We start from the raw sequence: 21301 nt of genomic DNA, 5'->3' as shown, positions 1-21301 counted from the left end.
TACAGCCCAGGCGCACATGCTCAGATAAAAAAAGTGACATCTGAGCACTTGTTCAACTACCATAGGAAGTTCACATGGACATAACAAATGGCTGAAATAAAATTGTCACAGCCTGGGCTTGGATGGCAACACTGGAATCATGCATATGAAACACTTGAGAATGGTAAACATCATTGTCGGAAAACAGAGTTCCACCGTCTGGTTTGGACAGAACCCACAGCCAAGACAAAACCGGAGCACACGGAAAACAAAAGGTAGGCCAGAGTTCATAGAAGAGCATGTCTCGGTCGGTGTTCTCAGAATCTCAGGCATGGTATATCGCAATACTGAACCAACAATCCTTCACAACAATAGATTACCACGACACACAACAAGATTACGACGATTCTTTCTTCTCCTCCAACTCTGGTTCCTTCTTTTCCTCTGCAGCTTCTTCAAATGTCTCTCCAGGAACGAGCTCCGGAACGTCGTCATCATCCTGAGCAGCACCAATGCTGGCGCCAGCCTCAGCACCAGGTACCTGCCTCTGGAACTGCTCAGCAAGCCTCCGCAGGTTGTCCAAGTTATCAGGGCCTGGAAATAAGGAAGTTCAGGTGAGATAGGGTGCATAGTTCAGATATTTCACCAACTTTTATGAATGGTGGTATTCGAGCAGTAGCAAGACACTTCACTGCAACCATAGGCAATCACTGGGCAAGTATGAGAGTGAAAGGAGGCATACCCAGTTGGTTGATAATTGTCGGCAGCAGATCTTGCAGCTCTGTCAAAATTATAAAATGCCAAAGATGAGACTGCAGTTATGTCAAGTTAAAGAATGTAGTGCTCACAAAGAACATATATGACACAACTGGAATTTAGTAGGACCTTGGATAGCATATTACAGTAGTAAATTGTACTCCCTCCGTCTCATATTAAGTGACTTTCTATAACATGTATCTAGACGTATTTTAGTATATAGATATGTCCATATTTAGGCAAATTTGAGTCACTTAATATGGGACGGAGGGAGTAGTAATTAGGAATGTGGAGTTTGTGGCAAGGTGTGTTCAACTTCCATGATGTTAGTAATTAAATTATTAAACTGCAACTTCACTTAGTTAATAAGCTTCTACTAAATAAATTGATGAAGCTATGAAGACTATAAAGAAGCACTTACTTTTGGTCTGTGGTGTTCCACTGACTACCCATGTGTTTGCAGCAATAGATGCTTGCACTGCACGAAACAAGAATAACAATGTCAGTATAAACCTGGAAGTGAATCAATACTTCTGTACATGTAATGCTTCCACATGGTCAGAACTTCACCTTTCGGGTTCTGAAATTGGATAACCACATCATCCTTGAAAATGTTAACCTCCTCAATACCAGGAATAGTGTTGACTCCTACTCTTTTCAAGGTGCTCTGAAGCCTCTTGTCGTCAGTTGTTGTGGTCTTGTGAACTGCCTTCTTCTTCCTGTGTCATGAATGCAAAACTAAGTAAAACAGGGGGAGAAAAATGTGCACAGCAAGTGACATTAGCTAACAGATTAGATACAGAAACACAACAACAGTGTGCTTAGATACTAAAGAATGCAACATATGACACAAAATCAGAGGCTGGGGTACATTTGTCATCTAGGGTATCGCAAAGTATGCAACGATAGTCAAGATGTTAGCTAGCACACTTGAAAATTTAACAACAGGATTACAGCAATAATCCACGGAGCACATATCATTTAAGATCTGAAAGAAAGGACCTACAGAGTTGTACAGGGCAGCTACCATTAGCAGCATAGAAGCTACTGCTAATACCAAGACATCACTCACTGACGATGATGACAAGGTTAACAAGAGTACGCACCTGCGCATGCTGCCCTTGCCCCCGGTGCGCACGGCGCCCGCCATCTTCTTGAGCTTCTCGACATTCATCTGCATGATACACGTGACTACGTGAGCGCTTCCTTTAACAACAACAGGACAGGGGAGCAGGAAAAAAAAGGATCTCCTCATGTTCTCAAGTACTGTTGTAAAAAGAGTTGGGCGAGGACAAGGATGCGGCATGGAGTGGAGGTGCCCAGTCCTTGGCTATTCCACACCAACTGCGTGTGCTCTTCAGTGAAGCAGAAGCTGCGAGTTCACGAATCTAGCAGCCAACACGGCAACGAACGGCATCGCAGTAGCTAAAAAAACCGAGCAATCACGAGCGCTCGCTCCTCTGCTGCACAACACGGAAACGAAACCGATCCGATACAACGACAGCCCCAACCACGAAGCCCGGCAAGCAACAGCGATCGACGACGGATCGGCCGTATCATTCCTCTCCATCGGCCCACGCACCAACCATACGATCAAATTAAACAAAAAAAAAGCCGCGTCAACCGGCGCTACGTGCGCGCCGGAAGGGGAGCGGAGAGAGTAAGAGAGGGGGTGCATGGATGGATGCCAGGGAGGTCTCACCTTGGACACAGACGGCGGCCGGGCGGCGGCGGCGGCGAGGGGAATGGGGAAGGGGGGACGATTAGCGGTGGACTAGATAGGGCTCGGGAGGCCAACCACTGCGAAAGGGCCCTTAGCTTTGCTTTCCTCTGCTCCTAGAACTCGGTCGGCGTTTAGGGTTTTAACAGCAACAGCCGCCGGTGGCTCGATCCTGACCGTCCGATTCGCGCGTCCGTTGTTCCTTCGGGTCTGGAGAGTGGAGACTGGAGTCCGGCCCTCTTCTTCTTCGTCACGTGCGTTGCACTTGCACGAGCTTGTTTATTTTTCCTTGTTTTTTTCACACTAGTTGAACTAAACTTAGCAAGAGTATACCGGGCAAAAAGAAACTTTGCAAGAGTATCCCTGTCAAAAAATAGCTTTGCACCAGTATGAATGAAATTTCATTTATAAGCTTGTCCCTTGCAAAGTTGGTCCAGTCTCGTTTTGATTGTGTTCGTTTCGGTGGGTTACTGGTATATATCGCCCCCGGACTTCTTTTGGACATGTGTTTGGATGGGATTTCATCGCTCTCAAAAAGAAAGGATGTTTAAAATCGGATTGCACTCAATTTGTGGAAACTTTCACAGGTTGATCCCGAAACGTATCTGAACAACCCCCAGATTAAAGAAAATGCCAATGTGAGTTGTGATTTCTCCTTTTTTTTTCATTATTTTTTGTTGATTTTTCTACTATGAAACAAGTCTTAAAGAGCAAGGTATACCGTATGTTGTGTAGACCAAAAGGTTGCTGGATACTAAATCCATCGTGTGCAATCAGTAAAGTTGTCTTTTGCTTGCAGAAAAAAAAATATATATAGTGACATAAGATTTAGTAGTGGTACTTCGGCAGTTTGGCACTTGTGTTGGTGGTAAATGTGTTTCCGGACAGAATTATTAAATCCATCATGATATATATTTGTATAGTACACTTATTTGATACTCTATGTGTTATTAATACATTTTTCTATAGGACTTTACTAATGCGCGATTGTACGCGCAATGGTCAGGATGCGCGTACAGGAAGGAGACCAGGGAGAGCGGACAAGACAGCAACATGTTGCATGCATGCTATTAATGCATTTGTAAAATGTGAAACTTTAAAAAGTTATAAATCTCAAACCGTGTACTTAATTTAAGATCCGTTTTCACGTTTAGCTTTGTCCCGATGAGATTTTCGAAACTAGCTCCCATATTGATATGTTCAGATCAAAAAAAATCCGTCGTAAAAGTTACCATGCAATCATATACGAAGTTACCATGCTTGTTAGTAACAAGTTACCATCTCACAAAATAGGTGGTTACTTATGTGATAAACTTATCACCCAATAACATAAGAAGTTACCATCCGTGTTACGAACAAGTTACCACATGATAACTTTGTGCAAATTAGTGTGGTTACTTATGCGTTAAACTTATCACCCAATAAACAAATGAAGTTACCATCCGTGATAATAAGAAATTAACACATGACAAATTTATACAAATTATGATGGTTACTTATGCATTGAAGTTACCACCCTGCAATATATGAATTTGCCACCATGTCAGTAAGAAGTAACCACAAGAAAATTTCATACAAAAAAAAATTACTTAAAACCATCACATTTGGGACACATGTTTAGAAAAACCACTTTAAAAAAATAATTCAAATCACCACCATTTTTGGTGTCGTTGGTTGCTCGGGCCACTAATATTCAAGGTGAAAACAAATTGATAGCAATCTTGACAATGGGGCCCACCTGTCAGATACGACGTGGCTTTTTTCCATCCGACGTGACTTTTGCTTGTCTTTGACTCCCGGTCCGTTCCCCTGCCCCCGTCCGTCGTGCCTACTTCCCGAGCGTCGAGATGGGAGGCCCAACGCTCCGATCTTCCCAGCGTCCAGCCCGACGACCTCCCGAGCGTCGCACCACAGCAAGCGCACGACGCGCCGATGCCATCCAAGCGCCCGTCCCCCAGCGCCATGGACGCGGCGGCCTCCTCCTCTTCTTCCTCTCCCGGCTCGCAGAAGCGCCCGTCCCGCCCCAAGCTCCGCCTGGACCATGGCCGCCCGGAGCCCAACCCTAGGTCCTGCGGGTCCCACTCGGGTACCCCCTCCCGCAAGAGCGGGCACGCGTGCTCCGACGAGGACGAGCTCTTCGGCGCCGCCGTGGGCGCGTCGCCGTCGCGTGACCGTTCCAGCGAGTGCCAAGCTACACCAACCGCGTCATCGGCTTCACCTCGACGTCTACTTCCTCCTTGCACAAGGAATCGAGCGGGATTCGACTACAGCGAGCGCATGATCTAGTCCTTTGTCTACGGCCGCCGCCGCTTCTCCGGTGAAATTCCGGCGGCTCGTCCTCGGGAAGCTCGTCATCTTCCTCCTACGGAATCTACGTGAGCCCCTCTCTCTCTGTCTTCTTTCCCCGACCGTTTAGGTGCCTCGTACCTTCCTGTCCGCGTTGACGTGCTCCGGCGGCCACCGGCGAGCTGTTGTTCGTCGCGTCGCTGCTACTCTTAAGACTTGGCTGTCCAATCGCTGCTGATCTAAGGACTTGACAGGCATGGGGAAGAGGATGGCGGCAGCGACGGGGTAGATCCTACTGGAGAAGGCCGGCGACGACGAGCTGCACGGCCGGCGAAGGAGCGACGACGCGGGAGCGCTCCGGGCAGCAGAGGGCTCGGGAGAGGGCGCCGGTGGCTTCGCGAAGGAGACGCGGACGTCCAGGCGACGGTACGGACGCTGGGGAGGCTTCGGTCAGGCGGATGGGGAGCGGCGGCGCACTGTCGGAAGCGGGGAAGACGACCTCGCGCGGGGTTCAGGCGTTGTGGGTTAGGGTGCCGCGCGACGTGGCGGGGTCGGGGAGGCCTAGAGGTCGACGGGAGTGGCCGGAGTCGGATTAGGGAGTTGGCCGGAAATGGAGAAGAAAAAGGAGAGAGAGGCCACGCTGGCGCCACTGTGGGCCCCTCTCGTCAGTTTTACCGTCAAAACGCAATAAATCAGTGTGCGGAGTACCTCCGGCCCCAAAACGGTGGTGATTTGAATTTTTTTTTTAAAGGTGGTTTTTCCATACACGTGCCCCAAATGTGGTGGTTTTAAGTAATTTTCTCTTTCATACAAAATAGGATGATTACTTATGCATTAAAATTACAGTCCAACAATTTATGAAGTTGCCACTCTGTTACTACCAAGTTAACATATGGTAACTTTTTTTAGAGTATGATGGTAACTTGTGCATATTGCTTGGTAACAAGACAAGGTCGAAAAAATCCATCGAAAAATATTCAAGTGAGATCTAGTTTTGAAGCTTTCGTTGATACGAACTTAACAGTAAAAACGAATTGTGAATCGGACAAACAGTTCAAGATATAACGTAATTTAAGTTTTAAAATTGGTTAGTACAAAATGCATGCATGCAACCATGGCTTAATTAGCACGCACATGCTTATACCAACAACGTCCAGCACGGAACGACAGACGTGACTCGACGTGACTCAACTCAAGGCTGAAAACTGTTTGACCAATAAAAAGTGTACGCGCATGAAAGTAGAATAAAGAACGTCGGTTCGAATTAGGTTTTCTATAAAGTATAAAGTTTGAATTAAAGGGGCTAGAACTTCTGGTAGGTAAGATGTGTGTATTTTTGTTCCGGTTCATTCAGCCTGCTCGGTATTCAGAAACGAGTCTGTCAATGTGCTGCCCTCAAGGTCTCCTCCTTGGAGGCTGAAGCCGTGGCCGTGGTCGTCCAAGCTAGTAATAATAGTATTGTCGTAGCTGTTGATGCCATCGCCGCCGGCGACACCCTCCCCGGCATAGCACGAACTGTCGGCGTAGTAGTAGCTTGATCCCATGCCACCGCCGCCGGCATCATATTCATAGTCATCATCGCCGACGTAGTACGGAGCATGATGGTCAGTGGTGGTACTTTGGCCGGCGCCGCCATTGTCACCGTAGTAGTAATAGTAGGCGTCGTTGGTTCCATTACCGGCGACGTAGTAGTAGCCGGCGTCAGCTTGCTGGCCGGCGCTGAACCCCTCGCCCCCCGTGCCACTCATGGCAGGATCATTAGGATCGTGGTAGCTCGGGCCCGGCTGGTACCCCATCTGATAGCTGGGCCCCGGATCTCCCATCTGGTAACTTGGGCCCGGTTCTCCCATCTGGTAGCTCGGGCCGGGCCTGTATTCCATTTGGTAGCTCGGGCCCGGCTCTCCCATGTGGTAGCTCATTTGGTAGTCGTGCTGGTCTTCGGCGGACTGCTCGTTGAGGTACTCTTCCTCCTTGAGCTTCCTGTCCGTGAGCTTGATGCGGCTGATCACGGTGGCGGACAGCGGCGGGTGGACGAGCTGGTACTCGTGCATCACCCACCCAGCCGCCTTCCCCTTCCCTTTCTTCCCATCGCCATCGTCGTCGCCGTGCTCGTCCTCGTCCTCGTCGCCGTCGACCCTGTAAGTAAGGTTGTACTTCTTATATTCCACATAAAACTCCCCGCCGCCGTCGTCACGTAACAGGGTGAGCGGCGTGACGATGCCCTTCTCGCCGCTCCAGGACCCGCCGACGCCGCCTCGGACGGAGCGGTCGCGGCGGCCGCCGTTCTTGGACTTGTCGGTGGGCGGGCAGAGGAAGAAGGCGTGGTGGCTGTCCCCGTGGCCGTGCTTCTCCAGGAGCTCCTTGGGCGGGAGGCTGTCCGGGTCGTCCTCGAGGATCACGTGGGAATTGGGGTTCGGGAGGCCCAGGGCCAGCGGGACCAGGTATTGGGCCACGATCTCGGCGTCCGTCGGGTCGAACTTCAACACTGCTGGGGTGCCTGGGTCGAAGCCGAACCTGCTCGCTTCCATAAGATACCGGCACTGCTAACTAGTTCCTCTTTTGTTTCTTTGTTGGCTGATCGAATTTTTTTGATGTATCGATTGATATGAATCGATCGATTTGGTTTCCGGTGTGGTTTGAGTAGAGCTGGATGTATATAGGCCCGGCCGGGAATACGATGCCGACTCGGGGACGAACTGCGCTCACGGAGAGGGCTACTCCTAGGACGAGTCGGACACACTCACACACAGGATCCAGTTAATCACAAGCTGCGAACTATTCCCTCCGTTTCATATTTCTTGTCGAAATATTACACGTACCTAAACGTTTTTTAAAAATAGATACATTCATTTTTAGGCAAATTTGAGACAAAAATTATGAACCAGAGGGAGTATACTAAACTGATAACGGCCAAAGCAAACATGTTATATATACGTGGAAGGAAAACAGTCATCCCAAGCAGAACATGGCTGGCCAACCACGTACTCCATCCATCGATATCCCAAAATGCCTGAAACTAGCAGAACTGCTCAACCAGGAGCAACAATAGTATACTAGTTCCGACTGAATTTCACGATCTACCTACAAGCAGCAAGTAAAGAGAGAACACCTCAACAAGGAAAAAAACAGGGCCTCTGTAAACTCAACATAGCCATCCCAAAGAGAAAGCATTTAGGCATGTGCATTGGCACGCAATTGTTGGACTTAGTAGAAAACGACGTCAAGTAGCAGTATGGAAGAGTCGCTTCAGGCGATGCTCAAGGAGGAGTGGTGGCAGTACCCTTTGCAGCCTGATGGTTTTTGTTTGTCATGAAAAGGAACAAGATACACAAGATCAGACCAAAAGTACAGTAGCCAGATAAGCAAATTAATAGAACAGAGTCGGTTTCCAAAAGAAAAACTAATAGAACAGGGTGTGCGTGTTACCGATGAGTTACGATCCTTCAAGACGTCTGCCCATTCTTTGTCATCTACTGTTAATCCTTCCATGACAGAAGCCAGGCCGCTTACTCTGCACAAGCAAATTGCATCACTTTCAGTTTCAGAGTCAATGTATCCACTCCAATGTTTTATAACCGACGTGGATCTGGATTTATTTACTTGTTATGCAGAGCATCCATGTTCGTTTTCACGTAATAGAAGTATTCTGGGCAATCCTTCGCCTGCAGAAGAAGAAGAAAAGAAGTCAGGTCAATGCAGATCAGAGAGATTAAACCATGATGGCCTGATGACATGAAGCACAGTACGTTCTACAAAAATTGACAATTCCTTTTGTATGCTCGATGAGAATTTTCTCCAATTGCCTATGATACATACACAAACGCTAACTAAATTGCTAGAATGCTAAATTACAGTTATGAAAGAATGATTATGAAATAGGACGAACAAGAGGCAGAATAACCAAAGTTCTGCAAATGCATATGTCCAGGACAAAAGTTGGACAATTAATTAGTTTCAGACAAAATCATAGTATAAATACAAGGATTTTTGTATAAATCAGACCTGCCCTGTTTGCAACATTTTTTCTATCTTATCCAAAAGCCTATCATTTTCCTTCGTGATAGCTTTAGCACTCTTCGAATCTAGAGCCTCTGTGACATAAAAAAGAACAGTCAAGTAGGCATGGAAGTTTGCCCAAAAGGCCATCAGCATTAAAGAACACTGTTCAAAGCATAACATTCTCAGAAGCCACCAAATTACTAAATCCTGTATTTCTGAACGACAATAAAAATGACACACGTCATTTCAGCATTCGTGATACTAGAGAGAGAAAATGTAATATCTGAACCATTAAAGAAGTCATACGTGCTAAATCAGAGGCATGATTTACTTAACATGCTGACAGGCAAGAGAAAATAAAGATGCATAGATCACAAATATGGAAGTTAAACCTACCTTTGGAAAGGGGATATTTGTTGTTTTTCTTGCTAGCACCCTTGGTTCCTTTTCCCTGTAAAATGATTTGACTGTAGGTCTCAACAAGGAAAGCTTAAAACAGCAAAAGGGCGCCTCAGTTTTAAGGGACTGGGTGCTGTCAGAACAATACTGAATCATTGAATATATTTTTTCATAATATCAATATATCATCCAGTCAGGCCGAAATGGAAACGGTAAGACACTATTGTGTCAGCATCTGTTAGCATGAGCGTGCAAATATAAAGATAATCACAAATATTGATCAGCTTGCTTTTCTATTTGGTCATACATAATCTGATATGTTATAATTTTGCAGCTATCCAATGATATTAGTACTAATTGCTAAAGTTCAGTCAAACTGCAGTCCAATAAAATTTGCACTGAATCTATGAACATCACACTTATGTTGGAGCTCACTTTCCGCTTCTATTTCTAACAATGTTTCGGGTCAATCAGCTGCGAAGGGAGAATTATGCAAACATGAATTTCAGAAACACATCTTTTGTTGCACTTACCTTTGTAATCTTTCGTCTTGCAGGAATTTCTGGCCTCGCCTCTGCTTGTTTGGCAGCCTTTATCATCTTCTGCAACAAGGACAAAAACTTGATCAAGGGAGGGCACATACACGCATTAAATTTCTTCTTATTACAGTTCGCGTGATGCATGCACATATCCCAGTCCAATGAAGTACTGAAATACCTCCAATTCTGATAACCACCGGATACGAAGGGCAACATCATGTGCAGTCTTCTTGGGAAGTCCAAATGCAATGTTGAAACACTTGGTGATACTGTCTTGGTCGGCAAACCTTCAAAAGCAGGGAAACCAATGGGAGATTCATGGATAGAGTCAGTCATGCCTTGGAATCATAAGAACGGAACTGGGCAACGCAAACGAATTAACGATAGTTGCAAGCGCGAAGGCACGTACTGAGAAAGGCCTTGGAGCAACAGCTGGTCCTCCTCCTCGGACCACGTCGTGGACATCTCGTCGCCGCAGTCCACCGCCACGCGAACCATCTGAGCCACCTCCGCCGTCTCGTTGTCATCAGGCACCGCCTGCTGCACGTCGGCCTGCGGTTGCGGGTACTCCATCGTGCTCATTTGAGGCATCATCTCCGTCGGTCCAGCGTTCACTTGGGGCAGATCCGACGAATAGCCGGACATCAACAACAGCGAGTTGAGGACCTCCTCGTCGCTCACCAACTCGCTCAGGTCGGCGTCGCTCATCAGCAGCTCCTGCATGCTGCCGGGCAGGATGGGGACGCCGCCTCCGTGCATCAACTGCTCGCCGCTAAATTGCATCAACGGGTCCTCCGTCAGCGCCGCCGCCCAGGCCTCGCCCGTTGCCTGCAGCCCGCCGTCCACCGCCCAGTTCCCGCCACCCGGAATAAACTCATCGCCGTTCCCCGCCCAGTTCCCGCCACCCTGAATAAACTCATCGCCGTTCACCGCCCAGCTCCCGCCACCCGGAACGAACCCATCGCCGTTCCCGGCCCAGTTCCCGCCACCCGGAACAAACCCATCGCCGTTCCCCGCCCAAATCCCGCCGCCACCCGGCATCTGCAGAGGAGGCAGGGTCGAACCTCCGCCATCGACGAACCCCGCCGGGTTGATCACCATCTGGTCGCCAACTCCGCCCAGCATCGGCGCCTGCGGGGACTGGAACTGGAAGAAGCCCCCCTCTGCCTCCGCCTCCGCCGCAGCCTCCTCCTCTGTGCTCGTGCCCGCCTGCGTGTCGCCGAACAGAAGCTGCTGGCAGAGCAGGTAGTTGTCGAGATCGAACGCCTCCATGCCGTATGATCGTCGCAGGATTCGCACCCCCAATGCGAGCTGTGCAAGCAAGCAAGCAGAGACGACACTTTGATTAGCAGATCGATTCCGCGGAGGAGAAGGGGAGGCGGAAGGGGGAGGTTGGGATGAGATCGACGGACCAACCTGGGTAGGGTTTGGGTTTCCGAGGATTTATCTCGGGCCGGGAAGGAGGAGACGAGCGTCGTAGGGGATGCGGTATCTGAAATAAATTCTTCTGAATGGAACAGCCGAACAGAAGCTTGCGTGGTTTATATACAACACAACACCCGCCTTCTCCGTTTGCCGTTGCTCGCTCGCAATCTGTGCCTTACAGGTGGGCCCGCGAAGGCAGTCAGCTGAAATTGTTAAGCTGGTTAGAAATAGAAGTGGAAATTCGGCAATGTGTTTAGATACGGCTAACAACTAACAGGCAATGCACTCAAACTAGCCTCTTCTCCAAATTCGGGAGAGTTGATAACAGAAGGACCAGACAATAAAATGTTGCATCAATCACAGGGTTTCCTTTTTTCTGGGCTAGAATCAACGATAATACTCAAAAGCATGACATACTCCGCATTGATTATGAATGTTAATACTTTCAGCGAATTCATGCATAGACGAGAAAAATGAAATTCAAATAAAATAAAATAGAGGTGCAGCATCCTGGAGGAATCAGTGACATCATTTTCACTTATGCGATGCAAACGCACAGAAGATTAACAGGCCGCAATTATTTCTCACTTACAAAAGCTAACTCTAAACCAAAGATCTGTGTGCAACCAGTCTCTAAATTTCTCAAGAGGGACATATTCTTATTCTCTGTAAGCGATGAACTTTGCAATGTCGTGGATCCCAGCTTCTCTATAACATTCAGCGATCCGGTCCACCACGTCGTCCCAATTACCATCCACGGTGGCCAAATCCATTAGAAATGCCGCCTCATCAAGAACCACCTGCAGTGTTCAAGCAGCTTGTGTAACTGAATTTGTGGGGAAACAGCATAGGTGATGAAGTGCACAAAACGATGTGGAGAGGTTTAAGGAGCTTGTCATTAGAAACCTGCTCTGGAGCCTTCCCTTTCTTCAGATCGTCACGCTTGCCCTCCTCGGTTACCTTTTCTCTTATAAACTCGATTTGCTCATCCTCCCACCCCGCTAATTCAGCCGCCTCCTGTCTCACAGAAGCAAAACATGAAGAGGAATGGCAAAAGGAAAACAGGAGAAATTTTGCATGGTGAGAGAGGCATGCAAACAAAATAGAAAATGGAAATAAATGCAGGAGAAATCATACTTCATATCTACAGCCTAGTGACCACCATGGCGACTTCAAAGCCACTCGAGCTGACTCTTTGGCTTCAGATGTACGTCCAACTCTTAGAATAACAAACCAACAAACATATCAGGAAGGCCACTTATTTGTATGCACACCAGAAAATTTTATTCAGACACTTCTACAATTGAAATGGTGCCTTAGTTGTATGACAGAGCGGTTACACATACACATGCACCTATTGCATTGTTATTTGTTCACAATGTTAAGAACTTCTTACGCTTATTTTTTTTTACGAACTTTATACCATAAGAAGATACTTATCAATTCAGAACTTAGTTGAGAGTATATGCCATCTGATAGCAATCGATATTTTGCAACAGTTGCATTCTAGTCAGTTTAATCTAGCACAACTAAAGGTGTAGCAGAACAGTAAGACTTGGCAATGGAGCACCACTCACCAGCAAACGCTGCATGCTCATGCAAAGTATAACTACACAGTGACTACTAGTCTGTTGATACTACTTGATATATTCGCAGAAAAAGAAAGAAAAATAGATACTACTTGATAGAGCATGCAATAGCCAACTACCAGATACTACTGCTGATTAATATATTGTATGATTGTACCATACAGCAAATGATAAATCATCACCTTTTTAAAATGTGTGAGTTGAACACAAAGGGTCTTCCAAATCCAGGAAATTGATCTCTGGTGTAGAATTCTCCAGTAATAAGAGCTGACACCTGAAGGAAAAAAACAGTGCATGTTAAACGTTGTCACATAAACATGGGTAATGTATCTCTGGAAAAGCTAATTGTTTACCTGATCTCCTATTTCTAGATGGCGTGATGCTTTCCTCTCTATGATATCCGGGAAGAGTCCAACCTACAGTGAAGTACCAGTAAGGAATTTGTCCTTCAGCTAAGTAGTTACAAACTGAGGTGTATCTATCAACCTTCTTCAATAAATAAACATCAAGATCTGCCAGCTGCGCCTCTTTGAAATCACCTTTTTTGTAAAGGTTTATACCAGCTTCCCCTACGGCAGACCATAAATCATCACCATTCTCAGCACTAGCATCTGCCTCGACAAGTATTCTGTGAATATATTGGTTGACCTGATAAATATGAGTACAAATGTAAACAGGAAATGTATCGCATGTGCACATGTAGTAAACTGAAAGATTATCAGCGCGCAGAAATATAAGCTTACATTCTTAGCCAAAAGCCATAGCCCATGATTACGAACTTCCACTACAGGCATTTCCATCCTGAAGGACAAGCAGATGTACACATACTGATCATTTAGATACTAGTTCATGATGTACAATGAAAATAAAATAAGAGTATATGGAGGGGCAACTAACCCCCTCGGAGCAGTTGGCCATCTCAGCAGGGATGTTAAATTACCTGCATTTGGACTAATAATATCAGGCTTCTGAGATTATATCATAATGTTTATAATCGGTTCCCAAGTGAATAATTCCGTTTAGAACGCTCCAAACCTTCTGGGCTTTCTGACAAGGGAACAACAAGTGGGATCAGACCTCTTTTAGCTCCAGGAGAAACTATCTTTTCGCCTGTCCAATGAATTTTCGACAACAAGGTCAAGAGAGTCCAAGATATATAATATTAACAGCATACTTTGTCTAGCTGGTGCTATTCTAGCCACCACCTCATTAATAGTTCAAATTCGAAGTGCTACTAGATTTAATAGAGCTAATTAGGTGGCAGTCGTTGCTGCTGAAACCCAATAATTAATCATTGTCCCACAACACGATCTTACTGAGATATATGTGAAGTCCTACCTCGTGCTTGAAGCACGCTCAGTAAAGAGTTAAGATGCTCCGGTGGATCAGTTGCGGCGATTTCCTTGACAAACGACACATGATCTGAATTTCAGCAGGGGGAAAAACTATGAGAAACCTGGGCGAACACAAAAGGAAAGGGAGCAAGCAATACAATGCTGATTAATTACATGGATCATGCTGCAAACAGTAGGCATTAGAAGGGTCCAGCATAGATACAATGTGCACTATATTAAGCTGCAACTTGACATACACGGATTCTGCGGAACAACCTCCTAATAAAGAAGTAAAGAGTAATCACAAGTTCCTGAATCGAGGTTCAGAAGTAGGGCTACGGAGTCTAGGGCCACAACGACATTACGCATCCAACTGGGTTCCTGAATATAATCCCACAGGCAGCAGAATCCCAGCAAGGAAACATCTCCTGTTCTGTGCTTTGTTATGATGCATCATTTTGCCCGCGCCCCTCTAAACGCCTAAACGGCGCGTACCACTCAGTTCCTCGAATCAAGCGAAATTTAGATAGCAGGAGACGGGTAAAAAAAACCGCGAACGAACCAACGAAACACCGCGGTCTCCTCACCGTAAGCGGTGGCGGCGGCGGCGACCGAAGGGGAGGCGCCGCAGCGGGCGGCGACCATGGAAGCCGCCCCACCGAGCGCGCGCCGCGGCGCGTGCAGCACGGACGCGGCCGCAGCCGCCGCGGGCCTCATCCTTCCCCGGCGACCTCCCCCTAACCCGCGCGAGCGCGGCGCGGCAGCTCGATCCGGTGGGCGGGCAGGCGGGCGAGCTGTGGACTCAGCGGCGACACGGACACACACTGGGGTTCTGTCCTGCGGCTTCGTTTGGGCTTGAAAGGCTCCAAACGTGTCCCGATCGATCCCAAACGTGCGGCCCAGGAGCCTGCAGCGCCAGCGGAGGCCGGGATAGTGATCCGACGGCCCAGCGCCAACCAAATCTCGTGCTCTCCGCGGCTCGCGCGCGCCATTCTCTCCCGGCCACACTCTCCCGGAAGAGTCTCCCTCCTCCGTCCTCCATCCCTCTCCCGGAACCAAAACTAGCTCGCCCCCAAAATCTCCTCTCCCCCTCTCCCTCTCTCCATCGTCCACGGGCTTCCCTGCGCCAACAGCGAGCTCAATTGGAACGGCAATACAAGGAACGATCCAGGTTCTAGATTTAAAAGTTCTCGGCCTGTGCATTGCGTTGCGAGAGACATAAATCTGAGAGCTGTACTCTTCGATTCCATTCATAGCTTGTGTTGTTCTTCTTCCTGGGTGCAGCGCGTGGTCGCGAGGTGTTTCTTCGACGCCCTACACCTATGCTGTGGGATGGAGGAAGCCACCGCCACCGCTGCTAGCATGCAAGAAGGCAGCAGCCGCCGCCCCTCCACGCCGCTGCTCGAGGGCTCCGACGACGGCGACGTCGAATACACGGCATCGGAGATCGCCGACCGCTTCGTCCAAGTCATCGACGGGAAGGCCCCCATAGACTCCGTCAAGGGCGCCGTCGGCAAGTTCGGCGGCATCCTCGACTGGAAAGAGGTGCGTCTGTTGCTCCATTCCATACACGTACGCGCCATTGTGAATTAGTACGAATTTGGTGTCTGCGGTTCGATTTGAATTTGGGGGATTGTGCAGAGGCGGCGGCAGGTTGAGGAGGAGCTGGACAAGGTGCAGGGGGAGGCGGCGGAGTACCAGCGGCGGTCGCAGGAGGCGGAGGCCGGCAAGGCGGAGGCGGTGCAGGAGCTCATGGGCGCCACGGGGGAGATCGACGACCTGTGGCTCAGCGTCAAGCGCGCGCAGATCGCGGAGGCGCAGGCGCGCAAGGACGCGGAGCTCGCCAAGCTTCGGCTGCGCAAGACGGAGAAGGGCGCCCGCGAGCGCGCCGCCGCCAGGAGCGAGCTCGACGCCGTCCGGGACCGCCACGCCGCCGCCCTCGCCGACCTCCGCTCCGTGCGCGCCGAGCTCGACGCGCTGCGCCAGGAGCGGGACGCCGACGCGGCGAGGACCCGGGCGAAGGAGACGACCGGCGAGGCGGCGGAGGCCGGACAGGCCGTGCGGGGCGCCGCCGCCGAGCTCGCCGCGCTGAGGGAGGAGCTGGACGCCGCGCGCGCAGCCCATGACGCGGCGGAGGAGAGGAGGATGCGGGCGGCGATGGCGTGGCAGGAGGATAAGGTGCAGTGGCAGACGGAGCTGGAGCAGGGCGAGATGGAGGCCAGGAGGCTGAGGGATGAGCTGGTCGCGGCCGGCGACCTCGAGGCTAAGGTCGCCGCGGCTTCCGATCTGCTCGCGAGCCTCCGAGCCGAGCTGTTCGCGCGCGCCGTCCAAGGAGCCTCGGAGACTGCGGCGCCGGGAGTGATGGGGAAGACGAAGGAGGAAGTCGAGGAGGTGAAGGCGAGCTTGGAGAAGGCCAAGGACGAGGCCAGGATCCTTCGCGTGGCGGCCGCGTCTCTTCGCGCCGACCTGGAGAAGGAGAAGGCAGAGCTCGCCGCGCTGCGAAAGAACAAAGAGACGGCCACGGCCAGCTCGTCGTCTCCGGCGTCGCTGGAGGAGGAGCTGGGCCGGGTGACCGCGGAGCTCGCCGCGGCGCAGGCGACAGCGGGGGAGAGCGAGACGACGGCCGAACAGCTCAGCGAGGCGGGGCGAGAAGTGGAGCAGGCGAAGGCGCGCGCCAAGGCGGCGCAGGAGGAGGTCGCCGGAGCCAGGGAAGACGCGCGCGTGGCCAGGGCGGCGGTCCAGACCGTGGAGGCGCGGCTGGAGGCCGTGAAGCGGGAGATCCTCGCGGCGGCCGCGGCGGCGGAGGCCGCCACGGCCTCGGCGGACGCGCTGCAGCATCAGAACCAGCAGCAGCCGGAGGAAAGCCAAGGCAACGGCGGCGTGGTGGCGCTGGCGGCGGAGGAGTACGAGGAGCTGAGCCGGCGGGCGAGGGAGACGGAAGAGACCGCCGGGAAGCGGGTGAGCGAGGCGGTGAGGCAGATCCAGGAGGCCAAGGACGCGGAGGTGCGGAGCCTGGAGCACCTGGCGCTGGTCGCGAGGCAGAGCGAGCAGAGGAGGCAGGCGCTGCTCGCAGCAACAGTGGAGGCGGAGGAGGCGGAGTCCGGCAAGGCCGCGGCAGAGCAGGAGCTGAGGCGGTGGCAGGCCAACCACCGGCGCTCCGAGACGGCGTCGCCGCGCGCGGGGCTCGCTGAGATCTCCACCTTCGACAACCGCGGCGGGAGCAACCCGCACATACTGAGCCCGAGGGGAGGGTACATGCATGGGCCGAGGTCGGCCGACATGACGCCCGCGGCGTTGGCGGCGGCGGAGGACGCCGACGCGAGGCAGAAGAAGAACTTCTTCCCCCGGATGGTCATGTTCCTGGCCAGGAAGAGAGCTCAGACCTGGAACGGGAAGTGATCGTCGGCTGTCTTTGCTTTTTGTACAGTCTCCAAGTGACGAACTTAACTTGTGACACATGAGTGTAATGTATCGATCAAAACACAACGAGGTGAATCATGAAATTTTTGGCTCCCCAGTTTGTCTGTTGCTTACGAATGCAGGTACGCAGGTTTTCGTGTAGAGCATCGCAGACCATTGGTATGCGTAAAGATTGCTATCTTGCTCTTGCTTATCCGTCTCTATATATAGAGAAAATTCTGAAACGTAGGCAGCCGAAGCCCTTATAGCTCAGTGGTAGAGCGTCAGTCTTGTAAACTGAAGGTCCGTAGTTCGATCCTGCGTGAGGGCATTTATTGTACTTTTTGCCTTTTTATTTTTGTGTTGTAAGGAATGTTGGTATTCTATTTTTATTTTCCCTCCGTTTACAGTATAATACAAGATATATTTTTTGTTCAACTATAAATACGTATTTTATAATCAGTCTAGTGATTGCTTTGGCATTGTAGATGTTGATATTTTTTTTGCTATATATAAACTTGACCAAACTTATGGTCAACAAAATTTATACATCTTGTATTCTAAATGGCGAGAGTACTTTATCTAATCATACGAATGTTGCATCATGTATTGTTTGTAAAGGTATATTCACACGATTTTTTTTGTATTGCCGAATAATTCACCATATTGTAGTAACTTATGATAAACTTGATAGTCCATCCAGCTTTAGTGACTCATGACCTATGAATATCCCGAATGTGCTTTTCCGAGACCATGCATGGGCCTTGCGGGTGAATCAGCAACTGGTTTGAGATTTTGTTTTGAGGCTTGCCTGATATATTGGCTCAAACAGTTCGCCCTATCGTCCGACAACACTCGGCTCTCCGAGATTTTGTTTTGATGCTTGTACGGTTCATGAGTATATTGGCATAGGTTCAAGTTCAACGTCTTATTGCTTTGAGATTTTTTCGTGTGCACGTGCAAAGGGCCTCATGAGAGATACGTCAGAGGGGCCCAGGACAAAAAAAAATCCCGTTTTTTTTTCTGAGGTAGTGTGTAGGTTGATCAGTGGGTGCAGCTACACGCTCCGTGTTAATCAAAGAATGAACAAACCACAGTAAATGCAACTCCATTGATCATCTAGAATAACACGAATATAGAAACCGAAAATAGTCCACAATCCCGGTGAAAAAAACATAAGAGATCATGTGGTGGCTTGCTTCTCCGTGCAGCCATATCCCATCCCAGAGCCCTTGTCCAGCTTTCCATCTACTTTTTTTGTACATTGCGATTCACTACACAACTTCCTTTGCCGGCCCTACCCTTCCGTGTTCAGGTACACTACACAGGCACCAGAGAAGCGAGAGAAAAACCCGGTTTAGAAAAAGCGGAAGGAGAAAGGCAGCAGACGACATTTGTTTATGCTCCAATCCAAAAAAATGCATGCATGCAAGTCTAATCATCTAGGATGTAATACAAGGACGATCAACTCTATGTGTTTTGGTTTTTGACGATTTCAAGGAAACAAAATTAACTAATTAATGAGATCCAATTCGAAATAGATTCCAAAAAACTGTTTCAAAAACAAAATCTGACGCGTGAGACCGTCGTCTCCTCTCTCTCCGATGAAGAGAACAGTTGTATACTTTGCTAGCCTTTTGATGCGATGGGTGACGGCATCGCAATGTATAGTTCAGTTCTCAACGATCATCTTTGGAAGTTGATTCATAGTTATTCTAATCTGTCCGAATTCGCTTTGCTGACGGGAAAGAACGGCAAAATGGACCAACGCTACTCCACCAGCTACGTCATACCCCGAGGAATTCCAAATTTTAGTTATTTTTAGTTAATTGATTTATTGTCGAGAACAGTTTGGTAATACCGATTTGGAATGAAATAGTCATTAGGTGGAACCGCCTGGATTGAAAGGAACATGACGGAATAAATCAGGAAAATATGTACATAATGCAGAATTTGATCATTGGATAGATCTCGCAGTTATGTTTATCACTATTTTCCGTTTGTGTGTTTGAATTTTGTTAGATTATTTATTTTTATTGTGATTTTGAATTTCTTTGGTCTATTTAATGAATTTTAATAACCATGTTTAATATATTAATTGTTGAGATAGATTTCATTTTCAGTTTGTGTGTATGAGTGTTGATGCACTACTCATCTCATAATTTTCTACGGCAGGTGGATTTCATGTAAGGCCAGTTTTCCGTTAGCATTTAGAGGCTTATCAACTTTGACGTTGTGTTGTGCCATGCATACATTTATCATACTAAATTAACTCGGATCAAAACATAATTAACCATAACAAACTCTGCACAGAGGTAGCGGTTTCATGGTACTGAAAAAGTTAGAATTTTAGACACTTTGCAATTTATGCACATTAACTTGTTTTGGAACGTTCATGATTTCACTATTTAGCAATACGACTAATATATAAGATGGCAATTAATGCTTTTGCATCCTCGAAACTTCTAGAGTTTAGTTGTTGTACGCCACCCAATAAAAATATCATCAACATATGGATAGCCCACGTTGCTTAACATTCACAGAAGATAAAGTTATTAGTTTATTAGGGATTGCAATTTTTAATTTTTATCAGGTTTAAATTATTATTATTTTGACCTTCGGTAAAGATCATGTGTCTCGCTTACAATTGAGATTTAAGTAGATTTTGACCAACTATTGCATAGTAGGACCCCAAAAGTTAAGTTAATAAATCATTTCTCTTTAAGTTTTTTTTTTCTTTTTCTTCTTTGCGCTGGATTTCTCTTTAAGTTTTGGTAAAGGAAAAACTTGTAATCCGATTCGGGAAACATTTCACGTTTGGTTGTTTGGCAATTTATGAATTGATAGCTGCAATATTAGTTGCAACCGCATGCATGTCACGTGTGTGTATGGTGGTGCATTTCTCCGATGAATTAGCATGCATACCAAGTTGTCCAACCAGGGAATGCGATGGGGCATCTGTTAGGGCTTTTTAGGCCAGAATCCTCAAATTTGACTATAGGAAATGTGATGAGAACTCTCTTGAAGATGCTCTAACGCCTTAGAGCATCTCCAAGAGCTTCCCCAAAATCTCATATATTGGGATTCCCTATCCCATGTTCTCCCTCCAAATTTCTATTCGCTTCGGCAGATTTCCCAAATCTCATCCCTTATAATTCACATGGAACATACTATTTATTGCCTCGGAGCTGTGTAAGGTCTCGGATACAGCTCCCATCCTGGGCTATATGAACGTTTGTGCGGTGTAATGTGTTTTTCATCTTAATATAATTAAGTAACTCTAGAGATTGTGCATTCACTGTAGCGTCGCTCTGATTTCAGACCCATCGGAGAAATATAATTGTCAACACCTTTTGATTTCAGAACCTATCTAACCTTTTAGACCAAATACACACTTAGAACTTGTGATGAACAACTTAAGAAAGGATTAGGATTCGAACATCCATTTTCAAAATTTAGGGACTAACTTTTCTTAATGGAAAATTTAGGCACTAATTTGGCACCTTTAAAATAAATTTTTGACCTCCAATGCATTTTAGTCTAAAACATAATAGATGAGCCTTATAGTTATCTATGACATGTGGACTCTAGTCCTAACGACCGTAACATTTGGACCTCACATTAAAACCAAGACTGGGTCTTAAACATTTTGGAATTTCTAGTTTGCTATATATAATATATGAGGTGAGACTTATGCTCTAGTTGTGAAATAAGGAGTGGAGATGCCCTGAAAGGATGCACACGATGATGGGTCGTCTCCTCTAAATAACATGTTTAAAAAAAATTCTAAACCAAAATTATGGAATCTATCAATTTCTACAAAATATCAACACTGTCTTATGAATTTGCTCAATGTTTGACACAGAGGCAGTGGTT

General features: G+C 47.9%; 5 protein-coding genes and 1 non-coding gene across 9 annotated transcripts; 3 read left to right on the top strand and 3 right to left on the bottom strand.

The window, feature by feature from the left end:
• Nucleotides 1-57: 57 nt before the first annotated feature.
• On the bottom strand, nucleotides 58-2591 carry LOC100834247 (nascent polypeptide-associated complex subunit beta). The gene is made up of 6 exons (XM_003558958.3): nucleotides 2438-2591; nucleotides 1842-1909; nucleotides 1306-1454; nucleotides 1157-1213; nucleotides 722-760; nucleotides 58-573 (listed from the first exon to the last, which is right to left on the bottom strand). Exons 2-6 carry the CDS (start codon nucleotides 1907-1909, stop codon nucleotides 377-379), a joined length of 510 nt encoding a protein of 169 aa, XP_003559006.1. The 5' UTR covers nucleotides 2438-2591; the 3' UTR covers nucleotides 58-376.
• Nucleotides 2592-6339: 3748 nt separating this feature from the next.
• On the top strand, nucleotides 6340-7573 carry LOC112270855. The gene is made up of 2 exons (XM_024459279.1): nucleotides 6340-6888; nucleotides 6980-7573. The coding sequence occupies exons 1-2, from the start codon at nucleotides 6340-6342 to the stop codon at nucleotides 7286-7288; spliced, it is 858 nt and encodes a 285-aa protein (XP_024315047.1). The 3' UTR covers nucleotides 7289-7573.
• A 69-nt stretch (nucleotides 7574-7642) lies between these two features.
• Nucleotides 7643-11391, bottom strand: LOC104582443. 3 transcript variants are annotated; one of them, XM_014897337.2, is made up of 9 exons: nucleotides 11095-11391; nucleotides 10088-10989; nucleotides 9857-9965; nucleotides 9673-9738; nucleotides 9137-9191; nucleotides 8744-8832; nucleotides 8342-8403; nucleotides 8168-8252; nucleotides 7643-8031 (listed from the first exon to the last, which is right to left on the bottom strand). In XM_014897337.2, exons 2-9 carry the CDS (start codon nucleotides 10948-10950, stop codon nucleotides 7999-8001), a joined length of 1362 nt encoding a protein of 453 aa, XP_014752823.1. In that variant the 5' UTR covers nucleotides 10951-10989; nucleotides 11095-11391; the 3' UTR covers nucleotides 7643-7998. The 3 variants fall into 3 exon arrangements, 2 of the variants coding, with proteins under 2 accessions (XP_014752823.1, XP_010230300.2); XM_010231998.3 differs by having other exon boundaries at nucleotides 7646-8031; nucleotides 9673-9741; XR_001405394.2 differs by lacking the exon at nucleotides 8744-8832 and having other exon boundaries at nucleotides 9673-9741.
• Nucleotides 11392-11526: 135 nt separating this feature from the next.
• Nucleotides 11527-15308, bottom strand: LOC100833623. 2 transcript variants are annotated; one of them, XM_003558956.4, is made up of 11 exons: nucleotides 14614-14844; nucleotides 14031-14114; nucleotides 13728-13802; nucleotides 13590-13632; nucleotides 13436-13493; nucleotides 13179-13340; nucleotides 13046-13108; nucleotides 12875-12966; nucleotides 12241-12322; nucleotides 12010-12120; nucleotides 11527-11903 (listed from the first exon to the last, which is right to left on the bottom strand). In XM_003558956.4, the coding sequence occupies exons 1-11, from the start codon at nucleotides 14741-14743 to the stop codon at nucleotides 11763-11765; spliced, it is 1041 nt and encodes a 346-aa protein (XP_003559004.1). In that variant the 5' UTR covers nucleotides 14744-14844; the 3' UTR covers nucleotides 11527-11762. The 2 variants fall into 2 exon arrangements, 1 of the variants encoding a protein (XP_003559004.1); XR_002961892.1 differs by lacking the exons at nucleotides 11527-11903; nucleotides 12010-12120; nucleotides 12241-12322 and having other exon boundaries at nucleotides 12882-12966; nucleotides 13179-13320; nucleotides 14614-15308.
• On the top strand, nucleotides 15061-17543 carry LOC100830082 (protein WEAK CHLOROPLAST MOVEMENT UNDER BLUE LIGHT 1). Its single transcript, XM_010231025.3, has 3 exons — nucleotides 15061-15197; nucleotides 15311-15571; nucleotides 15668-17543. The coding sequence occupies exons 2-3, from the start codon at nucleotides 15359-15361 to the stop codon at nucleotides 17423-17425; spliced, it is 1971 nt and encodes a 656-aa protein (XP_010229327.1). The 5' UTR covers nucleotides 15061-15197; nucleotides 15311-15358; the 3' UTR covers nucleotides 17426-17543.
• Nucleotides 17544-17684: 141 nt separating this feature from the next.
• Nucleotides 17685-17756, top strand: TRNAT-UGU. The gene has a single exon. It is a non-coding gene; the product is annotated as a tRNA-Thr (tRNA).
• The last annotated feature ends 3545 nt before the right edge of the window (nucleotides 17757-21301 follow it).

This window comes from Brachypodium distachyon, chromosome 1 (assembly GCF_000005505.3).
Source record: "Brachypodium distachyon strain Bd21 chromosome 1, Brachypodium_distachyon_v3.0, whole genome shotgun sequence".
NCBI lineage: Eukaryota > Viridiplantae > Streptophyta > Magnoliopsida > Poales > Poaceae > Brachypodium > Brachypodium distachyon.
Note: the sequence above shows the minus strand (reverse complement) of the source record. Positions and strands in the feature narration are given on the sequence as shown.

Coding starts and splice junctions, on each gene's coding strand:
- LOC100834247 (XM_003558958.3), bottom strand. CDS start 1,909: ATGAATGTCGAGAAGCTCAAGAAGATGGCGGGCGCCGTGCGCACCGGG. Junction 1,455..1,841: donor GGCAAGGGCAGCATGCGCAG/GTGCGTACTCTT, acceptor TTCATGACACAG/GAAGAAGAAGGCAGTTCACA. Junction 574..721: donor GACAATTATCAACCAACTGG/GTATGCCTCCTT, acceptor CCTTATTTCCAG/GCCCTGATAACTTGGACAAC.
- LOC112270855 (XM_024459279.1), top strand. CDS start 6,340: ATGATGGTCAGTGGTGGTACTTTGGCCGGCGCCGCCATTGTCACCGTA. Junction 6,889..6,979: donor CCGTCGACCCTGTAAGTAAG/GTTGTACTTCTT, acceptor TCGCCGCTCCAG/GACCCGCCGACGCCGCCTCG.
- LOC104582443 (XM_010231998.3), bottom strand. CDS start 10,950: ATGGAGGCGTTCGATCTCGACAACTACCTGCTCTGCCAGCAGCTTCTG. Junction 8,833..9,136: donor CAAATATCCCCTTTCCAAAG/GTAGGTTTAACT, acceptor TTTATGTCACAG/AGGCTCTAGATTCGAAGAGT. Junction 8,032..8,167: donor TGAAGGATCGTAACTCATCG/GTAACACGCACA, acceptor AAAAACCATCAG/GCTGCAAAGGGTACTGCCAC.
- LOC100833623 (XM_003558956.4), bottom strand. CDS start 14,743: ATGAGGCCCGCGGCGGCTGCGGCCGCGTCCGTGCTGCACGCGCCGCGG. Junction 13,633..13,727: donor CTTGTCAGAAAGCCCAGAAG/GTTTGGAGCGTT, acceptor GTCCAAATGCAG/GTAATTTAACATCCCTGCTG. Junction 13,341..13,435: donor TATGGCTTTTGGCTAAGAAT/GTAAGCTTATAT, acceptor CATATTTATCAG/GTCAACCAATATATTCACAG.
- LOC100830082 (XM_010231025.3), top strand. CDS start 15,359: ATGGAGGAAGCCACCGCCACCGCTGCTAGCATGCAAGAAGGCAGCAGC. Junction 15,572..15,667: donor GCATCCTCGACTGGAAAGAG/GTGCGTCTGTTG, acceptor GGGATTGTGCAG/AGGCGGCGGCAGGTTGAGGA.